This window comes from Sebastes umbrosus, chromosome 12, assembly GCF_015220745.1.
Source record: "Sebastes umbrosus isolate fSebUmb1 chromosome 12, fSebUmb1.pri, whole genome shotgun sequence".
Classification (NCBI taxonomy): Eukaryota; Metazoa; Chordata; class Actinopteri; order Perciformes; family Sebastidae; genus Sebastes; species Sebastes umbrosus.
The window spans coordinates 14,189,370-14,207,187 of record NC_051280.1 but is presented as its reverse complement, the minus strand read 5'-3'; the positions used below and the strand labels follow the sequence as shown (position 1 = coordinate 14,207,187).

The 17,818-nt window shown below is 39.5% G+C and overlaps 1 protein-coding gene across 4 annotated transcripts; it reads left to right on the top strand.

Annotated features, from left to right (window-relative positions):
• Positions 1-7: 7 nt before the first annotated feature.
• ccdc13 (coiled-coil domain containing 13) lies at positions 8-10,535 on the top strand. 4 transcript variants are annotated; one of them, XM_037787624.1, is made up of 14 exons: positions 8-157; positions 666-850; positions 1,034-1,188; positions 1,271-1,413; positions 1,577-1,654; positions 1,763-1,879; positions 1,964-2,068; positions 2,199-2,363; positions 2,437-2,613; positions 3,181-3,390; positions 3,864-3,964; positions 4,205-4,267; positions 8,066-8,152; positions 10,398-10,535. In XM_037787624.1, the coding sequence occupies exons 2-14, from the start codon at positions 669-671 to the stop codon at positions 10,405-10,407; spliced, it is 1,593 nt and encodes a 530-aa protein (XP_037643552.1). In that variant the 5' UTR covers positions 8-157; positions 666-668; the 3' UTR covers positions 10,408-10,535. The 4 variants fall into 4 exon arrangements, with proteins under 4 accessions (XP_037643552.1, XP_037643551.1, XP_037643550.1 ...); XM_037787623.1 differs by lacking the exon at positions 10,398-10,535 and adding an exon at positions 8,304-9,246 and having other exon boundaries at positions 1,766-1,879; XM_037787622.1 differs by lacking the exon at positions 10,398-10,535 and adding an exon at positions 8,304-9,246.
• The last annotated feature ends 7,283 nt before the right edge of the window (positions 10,536-17,818 follow it).

Sequence of the window (17,818 nt, the reverse complement as noted above, 5' to 3'; positions counted from 1 at the left end):
GAGATCTTGTTCCAAGTCTCTGGAGTGCCGTTGCTAGGGATACAGCAGCGTCGCAACCAGTGAGGAAGCTGTCTCTCCTCCTGGCTACTTTAGAACATAATGCAGTGCAAAACAGCCTCTAACTCGTTTACAAAGCCGGTATTTGGATAAATGACTGGTGAGCTATTTTCTCTTTATACTACCTTAACGTAAGCTATATGTTAGGCTAGTTAGTTAGGAGTTGGAAGACTAGCAAATGTGTTTTGCTAACAAGACAAGTAGTCCATGGATGTATGGGAGTAGTCAGTCATCAATAATAACCCTATGTCTGACAGTCATGGATTTATATGAAGAGAATGGTCTCTTGTTTAGCTGCTATTTTCACAAAGATGAGCCCACATTTTGGGCATTTATTTAAACAAGTATTTTAACTTGGTCTGCTAGAAAAAAATATATAAGTAACAATGGAGCTAAGATTGCCAAGCTGGTAAAGGTACTTGTTTTCATTCAGTTAAAACAAACAAGTGCCAAAAACTGTAACCTATCCCTTCACTGCAGCCTTCAAATCCAGGGAAATGTAATCCAAGTATCCATGATACTAATATAACCTAATTCCCAAACAACTTTTAGTCACAATATTGATTTTCCACCTTTTATTAAGTTGATTGTTTTCTCCTAAATCATAGATCATGGAGCATGATGATGAACTGAATGATTTGAGGCTTCAGTTCCAAGCGCTACAAAAACAGCAGGAGAGAAGAAAATTGGAGAGGAAAAAGGAGAAAGAACCAGATAAGCCTAATTTCAGCGCTACCCAGGATGATTTGGATCTATCTAAGCAAGGTATTCAGACAGACGATCTGCAACTGAGGTGAGTCTAAAGGCTAAAATAAATGTGTTCTTCAGTGCCAGCTTAAACTGTTTGATAGGCCTACTTTATCAATTAAACAAAACATATAAATAAGCACACATTAGGACTTCTTCATTAGAAATGATCACCTATGAATCTATGTGAAGAATCACTCATCAATCAGTGTTCCTTTTAATTACCTAGACTGCTACAGAATGAGAATCAAAACCAAAATTTGCTGGACCAACTGAGGGAGCTTAAGGATGAAAATGGTCGACTCTTCAAACTTCTGAGTGAGAAGGATTTTGAAATTAAACACCTGAAGAAGAAAAGAGAAGAAGAACGACTGGTTTTTGCAGGTATAATATCTACAGCTTTGCACCACAGTAACATTATAGATACATCACAGCTTCCTCTTGATTTATCTACTCATCCATTTAGGCACATCAGGCCTGGCAGGGGATATCGCAGCTACCAAGATCATTGAGCTGTCCAAGAAGAATAGAGAGATAATTGCTGAAATTGAGCGAGAAAAGATTAAATCCAAGCAAAACAGCAACAGAGTCAAAGAGCTTGAGAAAGAGGTAACATTTAATTTTATTTGTGGATGGATGTTCTGCATTTCAGCACACAGCTGTTCACAATTTGTTTTATTAAACAAAGATTTGTTGTTTATAATGCTATTTGTAAACTGATATAGAGGGAATAAATGAATGAAAAAGTGTAATGTTATGCTCCTTTTTATAGCTGCAGGTGGCTTTGGTGCACTCTCCATCTGGGCAAAAGATTGATACAAAGTCACAGAGGTCATATGAAGACTGTGAGGTAATTATTAATGTGAAAATTCACATTCACCAAAATTATATATGTTTTATGTCTTCCTAGTTTTAATGATGGCAACTCAATGAATCATGTATCATCTGTTCACAAAAGCAGGAAAATCCAGCGGTGAAATCTCTGCAGGATAAATTAGCTGCTGCCCAGCTGAAAGCGACTGAGTATCGCAACCAGGTTCAATCTGTCAAACAGGAGCTGAAAGTAGCTCAGAAGGTAGTTTATTTAAGTCTAATTGTTTAAGAAGAATACAACATGTATATGATTGATCAACAGTGACTTCTGCTACTGTCATTGTAGGTTTTGATCAGTGAGATTGGAGAGGAGGTCAACTTTCAGCAGTTACTGAGCTCCCCCGGGAGTTTTAGAGGTCGCTCTCAGCACATATTGGCTCTTCAGACAAGGGTAAGCTCAACATGAACGTGCTTCTCAAATAAAGTTGTTCAAAGAGTTAATAAAGTGTTTTGCAAAGTCACTAATATAAGGTAGCAGGCGTATAAAACAAATAACTGAATTCAACTTTATTGTGCAACAGGTGCGGGACCTGGAGCAGCAGCTGAGCCAGTCGACTCAACGAAGAAGTGTCCTGAGTGTAGAGGAAGAGTTTCTGGGCATGGGGGTCCTTCAGAAAACCCCTCCTCAGGACAAGAACCTCAGCTACATCCGCGCCATGGAGAAGGAGAAGAGGGAGGCATTTGAGGTGTGTATACAATGATTGTAAATCAATTGAATTATGTGAATTTGCTGATGATGTCCTGCTTTCCTTCCAAAAGAGGATCTCAGCGGACTACGAGGCCCTCCTTAAAGACCACGAGGACGTGAAGAAAAAGCTGGAAGCGTCTAAAGCCAGGAACAAATCTCTGTCTACCGAAATGAAATCTGTGAAGGCCCAGATCTCCACCCTCATGGAGAAGGGTAAACATGATGATGAGCTGGTGGCTGCTCTGCTGGTGAGGCGTTAGATAAGAGGAAAATATCTAGTTATATTTATATACATGGTGTATCTTCTGCATCTCAATTTTACAAAGACGTATAGAGCATGCTTGACAACATTTTCAATTATTATGTGAAAGTTTTATACTCCCTGTGGATCCAGACATATTTAGGTTGACCACTGTACAATATGTATTTTTTTTCTGAAGGTTTTGACAGCTTTTTATGAGCCTAAATGAATTGAATTTTGTCAACCACAGACAAGCATTCAAAATGCTTACACTGGAGTTATGTAACAGGAATATTTTTAATATTGTAGCTCTGTTAGTGAGTTAAATATGGTTGAATGCGTAACATGATTAAAGCCCATCTGACTAATTTGTGGTTCAGCAGCGAATGCTCCATGAAAGGCATGAAATGTTTTATACATTTAATGATTTATTAACTACACAATTCAGTTCTTATTACACAGGCCAAATAACAAGAAATAATCAGGGATTTCACATAACATTAAGCTACAGACTGCAGAAAGAAGGATCTTCTGTGTGCTTTACTACATTGTTCGCCTCTTCTACATCCGGCAGAAGCAGCAGACTCAGATGCAGGAGGTGCTGAAACGGCTCGGCCAGCAGCAGAACGTACAGAGCAGGGAGGCCCAGCGGAGCCCGAAACAACAGCTGGTCAGCGAGCCTCCAGAGCACAACACTCTCACCCAGAAGCTGAAGCTGATAGTTGCTGAGAGAGAGGCCAGGATCAAAGAACTAGAAGGGGAGATCCAGCAGCTCTCTGTCAAGGTAAAGAAGGCAAAATCATGGGAATGACACAAAAACTCATCCATCAATCCATTATCTGTAAACACTTATCCTATTCAGAGTCGCAGGGGGGCTGGAGCTGATGACAGCCTACATTGGGCGAAGGCGTGGTACACCCCGGACAGGTCGCCTATCTATCTATCACAGGGCTGACACACAGAGACAAATTCGCGCTCACATTCACACCTACGGGCAATTTATAGTCAACAATTAACCTAACCTGCATGTCTTTGGACTGTGGGAGGAAACCGGAGAACCTGGAGAAAACCCACGCTAACACGGGGAGAACATACAAACTCCATACAGAAGACCAAGTCGGGTTTGAAGGCGACAGTGCTAACCACTGCACCACCGTGCAGCCCACATAAACTCATATCAGCAAAAATAATGTTGTGTTTGATTTCATATAACAAAAAGCAAAAAAGTTATTTGTCCATTAAATGTGTGTGTTGCAGGATGAGGCTGAGGAGAGACAGTCCAGCCTCAAGACAACTATTTGCAGTTCAGGATTTCCCCCTGAAGAGGGAGACATCAACAAGAGAATAACATCTTCAGGGTATGTCAGCTAATGTATGAATACATTTAACATTACTTTAATGCAGGTAGTCACTGACTGATTTTGTATTTACATCTTGTTCTCCTCTGCTAACTGTTACAGTTAGACTGAGAAATCTTGTTTGGCAAAATAAGGGTTCATAATTCACTACTTTCTGTAATCAGATTATTGATTTTGTTAGATGCCTCACAGCTTTGCCGCAGAGTGATTTCTGTTAATATGACTGTCAACTCTTTCCAGTTCGGTTTCTAGATTTGGTCATAAACTGGTGCTGCCTGCTGTCAGAAGTAGTATAGAATACAAGTAAGTGAACATGAAGCTACTCTATTTATACATTTCCTGATGCATTGTGTTACACATCAGTTTAAGTATCACTGAAATTAATTAACAAGGAAAAGGGGCCAAGTTCAGCGGATATGAGCGCACTGATGGTTAACATCCTACAGACAAAGTAATAATCTACACTCTAGACATCCCCTTCACAAAAGGAAGTTTATTCAAGTGTGCTATTAGTATACTTCTTTTGAACTTAAAATAAGAGAATATACTTTCAGTTGACTTTTTATGTACTTAACAAAAGTATACTTAAGTATACGTGGCTCATACTGACAAGTATACTTAAAAGCCTAAGTATACTTGGCTTATACTGACATGTATACAGAAAAGTCTAAGTATACTTGGCTTATACTGACAAGTATACGGAAAAGTCTAAGTATACTTGGCTTATACTGACAAGTATACATAAAGGTCTAAGTATACTTGGCTTATACTGACATGTATACAGAAAAGTCTAAGTATACTTGGCTTATACTGACAAGTATACGGAAAAGTCTAAGTATACTTGGCTTATACTGACAAGTATACATAAAGGTCTAAGTATACTTGGCTTATACTGACAAGTATACAGAAAAGTCTAAGTATACTTGGCTTATACTGTAGGCCTACTTACTTAATCTTTTGATCAAGATAAACTTAGGAAAAGTATAATTAAGTATTTCTGCCTTATAGGCCAACAGAAAAGAATACTTGGCTTGTAGTTGTGCTTACTTTTTGATAGAGTAGCCTATTAAAGTGTGTGAGAGTTTGTAAAAGTATGTTTTGATATGAATTTACTTCAATTCATCAGGTTAATGGATTATCCGTTCACCGTGGAGGCATGCGAGAACAACACATTTTTTTTTTTTTTTTTTTATCTCATCACAAATCAAGTCAATAGCAAAAGGAGCAAGTCTCTTTATGTAAAGCATAAATCATTGGCTAAGTACTATCAGTTAAAGTTTACAAAGCATACTTTCATGAACTAAAAAGAAGAGATGCTCACAAGCCACTTTTTTCAAGTTCAAGTCAATTCTTTTGTTTTTCTACTGACAACGGTATATTGTTTGTTTGTTGTACGTGTTTGTTGAAATGCACATCACCTCTTCATCTGGAGCTTTAAAACACTTGCTATTGATTCTAACAAAACATCACAACAAAACATGTTGCTTTGTGCCAGCAGCACGCGTTGCCATAAATGGTCTTCAAAAGCAAGACATTTCTTCAGTCTGTTACCTCTCTCACTGAGGTAGCAGAATGAACAAATCAAACGGCACAGCGTTATCATGTTGTTGCTGTCTCTTGTCCTCATCAAACTTGGTGATGTAGGACTGTTTTTGTGTGAAAATGATCTGTCTATCTTAAAGACTGATGCTATGCTAATATAATAAAACGTCAGTAATGTCAGCTGCTCGAGAAAGACTGCCACAACAAAAGCACAACAGCATGCAACCTATAGTTCCAGAGGTGGCAGTATCCATGCGCTGAGAGTTTGTTTGTTCCCAGGTCCGTTAAATGATTCACACGAGGAGCATTAAACCTTTGAGATGCTATCTTTCGTGTGGCATTTATTTTCATTTGGCAATGTTGATGTTTTTGTTTATCACAGGTATCAAAATTACCTTGTCTAATATGGTGTGAGGGAATGCTGCATCGCTAAAATATTATATTCATTTGTAGTCCATTGTACTGTGCAAGCTCTTTTCAAGGCCATGCATGCACACGTTTTGCTTTCTGAGTATTGCAGGGTTTCCACTAGACCTTGGATTTATTTGTATTAATTCATTCAGTCAAAATCATGACTCAGAGGTGCACTGAAACCAAGAGTTTTACAGTTTCTTTGACAGCCTTCTGTCAGATTAACAGGGAGTGGGACACAATTGCGAACCAGGGGAATCTTAAAGTTAAAAGAAAGGTGGGCTCAGATAATAAAGTAAAACACCACTGTTTAGCAGCTGACTAGAGGATAAACTCTCGAGTGAAGTTGACTAAAGAAAAAGACACTGGTAGCAATGCCAGGTCAGAACTGAGAAGCCAGGCCACACTGACCTGTGCCCCACTCTAACAGACTGAGCTCAAAAAGCAAACAGAAAACAGTGAGCAAATCATGCAGCTAGGTTCACTTGGTAACTTCTGCCAATACATGCAGCTAGAGCTTGCAACAGAATGGAGCTCTCACAATAAGTCAGCATCTGAACACTTGAAACCAGGGGTAGATTTAGGCTTCACACACCTGATCCTCATCAGGGACAATTAGGCTCCACAGCTGCCCCTCTTCAGAGATGATTAACCCCACCAGCCCCTCACACCCTCAGTATTAGAATATTTTACCATTTTGCTAAAATTCTAAACTAAGCGTTGCATGTAGCAGATATTAAAGGAACAGTGTGTAACATTTCAGGGAATGTATTATCAGAATTGGAGGTACCACTTCATTTAACAAGTCTGAAAATGTCATGATAATTAGGTGATATTTACCAAGTAACCTTTTGGAAATTTCTTTGGAATTACTGCCAAATTACCCCAATATTTACCTAAAAAGTTATCAAAGAATTACTTTATTATAAACATTATTTAATAATTACATGCCGCTATTTCCCAATAGCTGGTAATTTATTCAATACATTTCCAGGAAAAGAATACAAAGTTAATTGATATGCTTTATTTCCATGTCTGCTGATAAATAGATAATAATTAGCAAATAACTTATTTGAAATTTCTTTAAAAAAAACTCCCTGAATCATGACATTAGCTACCAGGTTGCATTTGTGTAGACAATAAGTCACACAATGGTGAGATTTGTGCCTGATCAGAAGTGTCTTCTATTAGTTTTTGTTTTCCACCTCCGATGAAGAGCAGCGCACAGCCGCTTCTCAAGCCTAAGGGACCTATTTTGACGATAATGTTTGATACATTTTGAGGTAAATATTGGGATAATTTGGCAGTAATTCCAAAGAAATTTCAAATAGGTTACTTGCAAATTATCACCTAATTACCATGAAATTTGCCGACCTGTAGAATGAAGTTTTACCAAAAATGGAATATAATATTCATAACTATGTTTTCATTTGTGTATAATCACCTGAAACTAAGTATCATGTTTTCGTTAGCTTAGAATGAGCCCTTCTTATCTACATAGGGAGCGGGTCCTCTTTACGGAGTCCGCCATGTTACACTGCCATGTAGCCCAAAATGGACAAACCAGACACTGGCTCTAGAGAGAGCCTTTCACGTTTTTACGTTACCTGAAGGCCACCGTAGTTCTCCGACGCGCTTGCGGTAACGTGAGCCACAGAGTGCAAAACCATGGTATCGCCAGCTGCCTTCTGACTTCCGTTGCTCCTAAAGTAGTGTTATTATGGTATGGATTGCCTCTGAGGGAGACTAACAGCGTTACCACAGTTTTGCACTCAGCGGCTCAAGTTACCGCAGTTTTGGAAAGGGAGGAGTGAGTTGCGGGGTACTCAGTTGGTTGCAATCTGCAACACTACTATATGCCGCCAAATCGAACACACTGTCCCTTTAAAGCAAAGTGACTTAATTTTCCCTTCACTATAATCACATTACATTACAGTACTAAATCTGAAAATTGATTATGTCATGAATTAATAATTAAAACGTTATATAGGCAATTACTTTATCAATGTTATTATTAAATAAGTAAGTAAGTAAATCCATCTATTCATTTGTCCATGTCCATCTGAAGTTCTCTTAGTCCATCTCTACAGTCAACATCAAGTAGAATAGCATGATTTTTAATAACTGATTTCTAACTGAATCTTGCAGAGAGAAAGAGATGAGCCAGAGGTTTTTGGAGGCGGATCAGAAGCAGCAGGAGGAGCAGCAGCTGGAGAGGGCAAAATTGAATCCAAAGTAAGGACTGTGCAAGTAGCAAACTGGTATGTCAAGGTCAGTGTGATGTGACAATACCAAGCATATTTTCAAATTATTATTTTTTTTTTTTCAATGCTCTGACTCAATTTCTCTGTCTGTCTCGATTCTGGCTATCACGACTGTCCCTCAGGAGCATTGTCCCAGCACCAAGGTGGCAGCAGGAGTCGCTGGGCAACAGGAACTGAATAGACAAATAGGCAGGCATTTGTAAACATCTTATCTTTAACTCTGACGTTACTGTTTGACTATCTCACTTGAAAACAAGCAAGATTTCAAGATTTACACCAGACGGCAGGAATTCTTAGCAATGGACACACTGCTCATTCTAACCATTATGTCTGGGCTGCACAGAGATGCTCATGCTCTTGTACGTTGCCTCCTGGCTGGTCATTTAGCTGCAGGAAATGGATGCGCTGAGAGCATCGCTGAAGAGCACCCTCCACCGTGACCTGCAGCTCCGCGGTGACGTGATGAGACAAGCCGAGCGTGTTTTCCTGGAGGCTCTGTGACAGCCCAGACTAGACACTAACCAGGGGAACTGGCTGGTCCCTGCTCAGCCTCACGTCCAGCTGAGCCCTACCTTCTCCTGTCACATGTGACAAACAGCAGCCTGCCGGAAACAGGCTCTCCTCTTCTGCCACACAAACATCATACAGGTCTTTTTTCTCCGTTTGAAGCCCTCAAAGACAGTTTGTGCTGGTTCCTTTGTGCGTTCGGCGACCTCAGTTTAACCGCTTGAGTGCCTGAAGGCATCAGACGAGTGTTCCTGCTGATTACAGAAAAGTTTGATGCTGATTTTGTCTGCTTGCTGTTTTATAAATGTCACATTTTATTAGATTTGTGTATGTCTTTCCCTCTACTGTTAAAGTGCTTTGCAGGTATAGAGAGCAACAATGTCTGTTTTTGAAGTATTTGTGTAACTTAATGGGACATCCAGTTTAATCAATGATGTTTTGAATAATGTTTACATTCATGGCTATGACCTTCCTAGAGTTTCGAGTTTCTTTTGGCTCCAGGCGGTTGTACATAAATGTGTGACAGGCCAAGCCAAATAGTAAACACCTTCCCAAAAACTATAATATTCCTTTTAAATATTCCTGCTAATCATTTCTGACTTGAAACCAGCTGTGTGGGAATAGCGGTTGAAAATAAACGCGGGCTCAAGCTGCACAAACTCCCACTGTAGTCATCCATGCTCTCCCCAGAGCATGTCACACGTATGTGCAGTATGAGATCTTAGCTTCTTAATCCAAAGGTTGTCTGGTGGGAGTGCCCTCCACATTCATACTAACATCCGAGTTATTTTCTTCCGATGTAGCCAAAGGGATTTTAGCAGAAACCCTCCTCCTCCTCCTCCTCTCTCCACATCACGCTTAATTTAAAACCATGGCTGAGTTAGTGTGCTGCTTCAAATACCGCACTATTTCTTCCAGGACCCTGTGGGAGATTGGCAGGTCCCCATTGGACCGAGCGAGAAAGTGCCACAAGACAAAAATATCAGAGTTTGGACGTGATGAAGAAAACCTTTATGCTCAGAGTTAACAAAAAACAGCTTGTGTTGAATACCTCCTGGATAGAAGGTGAGGCGCCCCGATCCTTTAATGTAGCAGAGGGAGATGTGTCACTGGAGGAACAGATGAGATACCATACGCTTTATGGCTATACATGCTCTGCAGGATTGCCCAATATGTATCAAATGTAGCAATGTGCGTCACAAAGGGTGTTGATGGAGCAAATACTTGTCATGGTCTCTAACTGCATCCAATTCCAGGGAAAACTTTATACATTTTTGTTTGGTTGTTTTTCAAATCTGCCATTACACAACATTATATAAAAATGAAGTCGGTGTTCGTTAGCACGTAAAATATTTCCCAAAACGTGTAATCTGAAGCTTGTGGTAGTTGATAGGAAGAAGGCCAACATTACCAGCTATGGATTTTAAAGCAAGGTTATTGCTGCATGTTCATTTTACGCTGTACTTTTAGTTACAAACCAATGTTGTGTCATAGATTAATGTGACTACTCTTGTTGACTTCAGTCATTAAAGAGTGTCATCACTTCCAAATAAATTACACTCTGCCAAACAATTTTAATATTGTTTTATGTAGCCGTATTACGCAGAGAGGTGTAGATTTATTCCAAAATGCCCAATAACCCACCAAACCAAACACAAACTTATGTAAACACAGCATACGTAAACAGCCTCACCTATTTGTCATTCCAGGTTTGAATGACTCCTTTCTCCATCCTTCTCCTCAGAGGTATTCCCTCGTTCTGGACCGATGCTTCCTGCAGACCATTGACTGCATCCAGAAACTAAAGTAAATAGTGGAGCTGTGAACGCAGAGGTTAAAGTTAGCCATCGGTACATGAGGGATCTGTGAACTTTACTCGGGCCAGAAAACGGTTTGTGCCCTCTATGAGTCCATTCATCTCCCGGTGCCTCTCATTTACATGTAATGGAAAGAAAATAAACAGCGGTGTCCTAATGTGCTCATTTACAGTAAGTAGAAATAAAGCAATGAGCCGTTATCTTTACAGAGACAGTGGGGGAACCGTGATAAGCACTTTTTTTTCACAATAGAATTGTTGATCAAAGGCTACAGCATGAGTAAAATTGTTGCTGACATTGATATCCAAAACGAAGTATGGAGGCATTCACTACAGTCATCCACAATTCATACTGATGTGTTGTTGTGTCAGCAGATCATCTGATCTTGTTTTTGATCTGTGCCTCTTGCTCTCTTGTTTCAAACTTTTAAAGAGGACCTATTATGCTCATTTTCAGGTGAATTTGAGGTTTCTACTAGAACATGTTTACATGCTTTAATGTTAAAAAAAACAACATTTTACTTTTCTAATATGGGCTGTGCTGCAGAACCTCTTTTCACCCTCTGTCTGAAACGCTCTCGAAAGGCGGCTCTGATTGGTAAACTGAACCAAACTCTTTGGACTCCGCTCCAGCTCTGCTCTAACTAGCTTTGTTTGAGGGCGTGCCAAACTAGCCGCAAGGCAGGTATTATGCAATTGTGTTACTTGGTGACATCACCACATTACGGAAGAAAGGGCATGACTTCAAGCAAGGTATTTTAGGCAGTTCAGGAGCAGTGTTTCTGTGGGGGAGAGTAACTCCCTTTGGTGTCGACTTTGGGCTTTGTGTCTTTGCAGACCTTTTACATGCACAAAAAACTATATAACACACTTAAGGAAAGAGAAAAAGCACAAAAGCAAAATAGGTCCCCTTTAAAATTGTGTTTCCTTATTTTCAAACTTTATATGTATATTTAAACAGATATAGTCTGGTGCAGTGAGGTATCATGTCAATACTGCGTGCTCCTTTTGAATCATTTTGTTTATTTCAGCAACATGGCATCACTAGATGGCAGTGTGGTTAGTCATGTGCAGGTCAATCCACTTCTGATGTGTTTTTCTGACAGTCAGATTTGTTATTGTTCCTGCAATAATGCAATGTGAAGCCAAAAAATGCCAATTAAATATATGCAGCATGCTTGAGCTGTTGTACAAAGCAATGCTGTGCTGTATCTATTCAATACATTTTATTAGTTGTGATTAAATCAATAGAGTGTACGAAGAGATACAAAAGAGTAAATCAATATGATGAATATAATGATACAATGGTACAGTAGCAATGTTCTTGTAGAGACTGTTGTCTATTTGAATTAAACATGCAGAAAATATATAGGAATATATCGTGGTGGTGACATTACTAGAATATTCTAGCTGTATTTTATCTACTTAATGACATTAAAACAAAATGACTCTGAAATGGTGGCAGCGTTGCTTAGAAAACTGCTATTTTTTGACTGTAACTCTAACACAGTCTGAGCTCTGCACGTTCTGCTAAAGGCTGCTTTCCTCCTCCCCCCTCTTATCGCTGTTGTAGCCGTCACTCTTGACTCTGAAATTGAATTGCTTTCCGTGATGTTCTGTCAAACTCTGAAATAATGAATTTCTACAGGAAACCCTCCACCTTACATCTGATGACAGGCACTGGCAAAAATTGCTTTGTTTTAATTCAATATTTAGTACAGTATTTATTTATAGCCAAACTGTACCTAGAGCTGGATGTTTGAATCATTGGCTGTGTCATGTGTGTCCATCACCACTGGTGTGGATATCCTTAACGTTTCAGAGTGCAAGTCCCTTGTAGAACCCAGTTGTTTAACAAGTCCCTTAACACATGCTGACACAATGGCTCTGACATTTTTTGCTCACGAATACGACCACCGCCGGTGGAATCGGCTGCCTCCTGGAGATGTGTGCATGATCACAGGCTGCTGCTTTTTGTAGTTTTACCCTCATCTCATAGTTCGCAGCAGAGAGAGAGGCAGAAATAATTGGGAGAGACATAAGAGGATGATGCCACCTGAGCCACCACGACGCCCCAGGAGGAGGCTGACATGTGTTCATGCTTTATGAATATAAATGCATGAAGCCTTGTCTTGACACAACATTCACATCCGATGATTAAAACTTAATTGGTCCTCATTATGTCTGCACCGGTTCATGTACTCTCTTCGTGTCTAGGTGAAAGTGTGTGCAATCAAATGTTATCAGACCCAATAAAGAAAAAAAACAAGATGCTCAGGTATTTCAAGATGTTTTGAAGCTTTCCACACAGTCCTAAATGAGTTACATTGTTAAAACAGAGTTCCACTCAATTTAGAAAATGTACATATGGTTTGTTTATTTCTGTCAGCTGCTGCATCCTGAACACGCTGTTAGCTGTTTCTGCCTCTATTTATTATGTAACTGATTCCTGACACTAAATATAGTCTGTTATTTTGTGAAGAAAAAGAAGGAATATTTGTTAAATACACCACACATTTCCAGGGCTTGAGCTCTACCACCTTAATCGTCCTCTGTGCCCACTGATAGCAGACGCTGATGGCTCTGAGCGTGTTTCTTCTATCACACAGAATCTAGCTCATCAGGCGGCCATAGGACGGAAATGTCAAACACTCACAGTTTGTCCCACTGGAGGAGACCTTTTGACTCCCTGTATTACAATCAGACAAGTGATTTGACCTTCAGTGTTTGATGCTTAAAGATGCAACATGCCTTTCTTAACCCGTTCTTGTCCAACACATCAAAATAGAATACCAAGATCGTTCTATTTAGTTTGAAATTTGCATGCACGTATTTATCTGTAATAGCAGCATGAGACTCATTAGTACATCTATCAAATTTAATTTTGACAATATTAAAGTTGCTCTATACAATATCCAGAGCATTAATATAGCAGCAAACAACTATTTGCTATGAAAAGATATAGTGAGTAATATAGGAGTAATGTAATGAAGTCGCTCTACTTCTGTGTTGTGTTGAGCTTCTCTGTGCTTTGTTGACATAGACGGGATGGCCTCACGTACTTTTAGTGCATGCTCCCGCATATACGGCGGTTACAGCTGATAACGCCGTCAGGACTGACGGCACCAGTGCGCAAGTGTAGCAACCACCCTCCAGGTTAATACTGTTAGCTCTGTCAGCAGTGTTTCTCTGTTTTCACTGTTAGCGCTGCTAGCACTATTAACTACAAGCCGCCAGCTCAGCTGTCACCATGTTGAGAGCCGTGCGGAGGCAATAGAAATGCAACCAATCTTGCATTTAGCCACTTTAAATAGTGTTGTGTTGGACTGCATTTGCTTGTCTTTTCTGTATCTGCAGCATATTTCTTTATGCCGCACATTGGTGATACATATATACACATTAGGACTGTCAAAGTTAACGCAAATTCCTTTTTACGCCACTAATTTATTTATGAAGCTAGAGTGAAGATACTACTAACTACGAAACTAGAAAATCCATTAGAAACTAGAATCCATTGGTACCAACCATGTCATACTAGCTTATCGCGAAGGAGGTTGAATAATGTTCCAAACTTAAGCTGAATTATATCGAGGAAAAACTGGCATGGCCATGTTCAAAGGGGTCCCTTGACCTCTGACCTCAAGATATGTGAATGAAAATGGGATCTATGGTTACCCACGAGTCTCCCCTTTACAGACATACCCACTTTATGATGATCACGTGCAGTTTGGGGCCAGTCATAGTCAAGTCAGCACACTGACACACTGACAGCTGTTGTTGCCTGTTGGCCTTGAGTTTGCCATGTTATGATTTGAACATATTTTTTATGCTAAATGCAGTACCTGTGAGGGTTTCTGGACAATATGTTTCATTGTTTTGTGTTGTTAAATGATTTCCAATAATAAATATATACATACATTTGCATAAAGCAGCATATTTGCACACTCCCATGTTGATAAGAGTATGAAATACTTGACAAATCTCCCTTTAAGGCACATTTTGAACAGATAAAAAATGTGTGATTAATTTGCGATTAATCGTGATTAACTATGGACAATCATGCGATTAAATATTAATTAATCGTCAAAGTTAACGCGATAATAACGCGGGAAAGCAAATTAATCCATTGGTACCAACCATGTCTTTCTAGCTTGTCGCAAAGGAAGTTAAACAACGCTCTGAACTTGTGCTAAGTTTTGGTGAGGAAAAACTGTCATGGCCAACCCCCCAAAAGGGGTGTATGTATGTATTCTGGCTCTCTTAGCCACCGTACATTTTCTCCCACATTGGGAATCATTAGTTGGTGATGATGATAAATTAAACGAGGTGAGGCACTCACTCAAACATGTGAATGACATTGGGTTTACGAGGTGCTTCACATGTAAAACATTCCAGTTATCTAAGGTAGTGCATCGTTCTGAATGTCTTTGACCTTGGTATAGAACAGACTATAATTATCAATGGGGGGTAAATTGAATGCTTATTGTCTTCAAACTTCCTCTGATTACTAATTATGATCACCAATGTTGTTTCCTGACTCCCCTCTTTATTGCATTCACTATAACACAAAATAGAAAGCCAATCTATAGATATGAGCAGGATTTTTCTCAAAGAGATTTAATGAGAAAAGCTCAAAACCTGAAGCTTTGTGCAAGAATATGAGTGAACACACAGCAGGCTTTTTTATATTTCATTAGTCAGTCTTGATCTAGCTGATGTAACACTGGCGTGGTGATTATGTCCAACATCTCTGACAAAAGCCAATCACTGGGACCTATTACCAGCTAAGGCTGAGGACAAGGGTTCTCACAAAAAAACCTCTTAGAATGGAGCTGCATTTCCTATTAATCATCATCAGGGAAGTCAGATTCAAGTGTGCTACATAATGTATGGAAGTGTATGCTCCTCGATCAATACATGTAAGTCATAGTGCCCCAGTTTCTATGGTGACTAATGGACGAGTCATAGTGTGTTTTTCTAAAGAGAAAATATTTGAAGACGACAATTTGTCACGGTTAATGAAAGAGTTGCCCAGGATCAAGAAAAGATGGAGCAAATGGAACTATAATGACAAAGAATCCACTCAGGACTATAGCATTTCTTATTAATGCACCTTTTAAACCTGACCTGAGACATGAGAATAATGATTGAATCCATGTCTAAAGGGTGCTCCAGTCTGTCTGAACTGAAACCTTTATGCAATCTGTCGTAAGTATAATGTCTGAGAGTAGGTGTGAAAATTGGATGTTACATTCACGATAGCAAGCGATGACATGACATTAACTGACCTTAGGACATGCTCACATAATGTTCAAATGAAAATACAACACAGTAAATAGATAATAAATCCGTCTGTGCTGGATATGTATATAAGCAACATATTTACACTGGACGTGTAAATGTTGTGATTATAACTTGTTTCTACTGCCCACAAGTGGCCAAACAAGCCCTGCTGGCAATGTTGTGGTATTGGTAATTCACTTGAAATATCACTTTCCTGTGGTATCTCCATTGTTTAGGACATGCTTTCTCTTGCACTATTCTATTTTATGGCTGCTGTTCTGGGTGGATTACAAATTAAGATTTCTTAAGCAAAACATGAAATAAGCTTGTATTGATGCATTACTATGGACCTATTTTTCAGCATCAAAACCACTATAGTTACCCTTGGTGTCACTTTAGGATTAGGCAACAAAACCACTATTGTTATGGTTAGGAAAGAACGACATGGTTGGGCTTAAAACTACTAGGTTTGTACAGTGAAAATGACACTGAACGTTGTGAACGCGGAACACGAACAAACAGCTGATCGTAACGTGACGCACGGGACACGAACAGCGGTCTCCTGGATGAAAGCCTTGTGTTTGTTGGACCCACTTCCCCTCCCACCCTGCCCGGTGTGTCTCTTTCACTCTTTAAACCACGTCACCACACTCCTGGCGCACTTTATCGGAGCATTTACTTTTGCCACGGATAGATTTACATTATAATTAATGGAACACCCGGTGCGTTTCACGCCGGGGCTAAAGAGTGCTTTGTGCGGCATTACCAAATGCCGATGGCCGTATTTAACTCCCTGGGAATGCGAACGGGCAGTTTTTACATATGAGCTATGAAGCACTTCCTTCATTGCTGTATGGCTTCTTATACTGAAAGAATAGTTTTCCCATCACTGGCAGCATCATAGATTAAAGCTAGGGTGGGTAATGTATTTTAGATTTTTTTTGTTATATTGGTTGGAATTCTCTTTACATCCCAGCAGCCATCAATAAATCAAATCTTCTGACAAAAACTAGAAAATAATCTAGAATCAGTGGCTGTCGCAGGATTGTAATAAGCCTATCGGGCTACCTGCCTGCGCACTCTGCCCGGTCGCACCAAATGGCATTCAATAACAGTACCTTTGTTGCTTTTGGTGTGTTATGTGTAAGCCATGTAGTCTGTGCCGACTGCAATGCAAATGCATCCGCGTGAATATGACCGGTGTTCGTGTCCTAAAGTGTTGTAGAGTTATTTTAAAGTTATGTTAGTGACCTTTGTGGTGTGTTTTTCGCACTTATGTTACGTTGTTTACATACGTATTTTACTTAGTTTACGTAGTTATTTTAAGCCCATCCATGATGTTTTTCTAAACCTATCTAAGTGGTTTTGTTGCCTAAACTTAACTATGGCCGTTACCATAGTTTTGTTGCCGAAACATAACCGTGACCATTTCACAGTAATGGCGTGGTGTTAAATGACACACGAAAAGCTGTTTCACAACGTTGAGCCACGTGGCATAAAAATGACACGCGAAAAAGCCTTAAATGCTATTTATACGCCTTCCCATAAGATCGGGTTGGTGCACTCATTGCCTGTCAGTCCTTGCCGTTGACAGCTGTGAGTACTAACAACAGCCATGTTCGTTGTTTACATTCATAATGATAATTTTGGGGGAGTGGCTTTGGGGGGAGGCCTGAACGGGCGGACTGTCAGTGTTGCCAACTTGGTGACTTTCTCGCTAGATTTAGAGACTTTTGGAGCTAGTGCTGCCAGCTAATTTCATTGGAAAAGAGTTATTCAAGTGTGCTATTAGTATACTTCTTTTAAAGATAAGATAAGATTCTTTTAAAAAAAGACTTTATACTATCAGTTTATTTTTTATGTACTTATCAGAGATATACTTAGTATATATAAGTATACTCGGCTCATACTGACAAGTATAAAGAAAAGTCTAAGTATACTTGGCTTATAGGCCTACTTGTACTTAATCTTTTGATCGAGATATACTTAAGAAAAGTATAATTAAGTATTCTTGCCTTATAGGCCTACAGA

Excerpts from the sequence above, each read along its gene's own strand:
- ccdc13 (XM_037787622.1), top strand. The coding sequence starts at position 669 with ATGGAGCATGATGATGAACTGAATGATTTGAGGCTTCAGTTCCAAGCG. Across the intron at positions 3,965-4,204 it reads AAGAGAATAACATCTTCAGG|TTCGGTTTCTAGATTTGGTC; the intron begins GTATGTCAGCTA and ends AACTCTTTCCAG. Across the intron at positions 8,153-8,303 it reads AGGGCAAAATTGAATCCAAA|GAGCATTGTCCCAGCACCAA; the intron begins GTAAGGACTGTG and ends ACTGTCCCTCAG.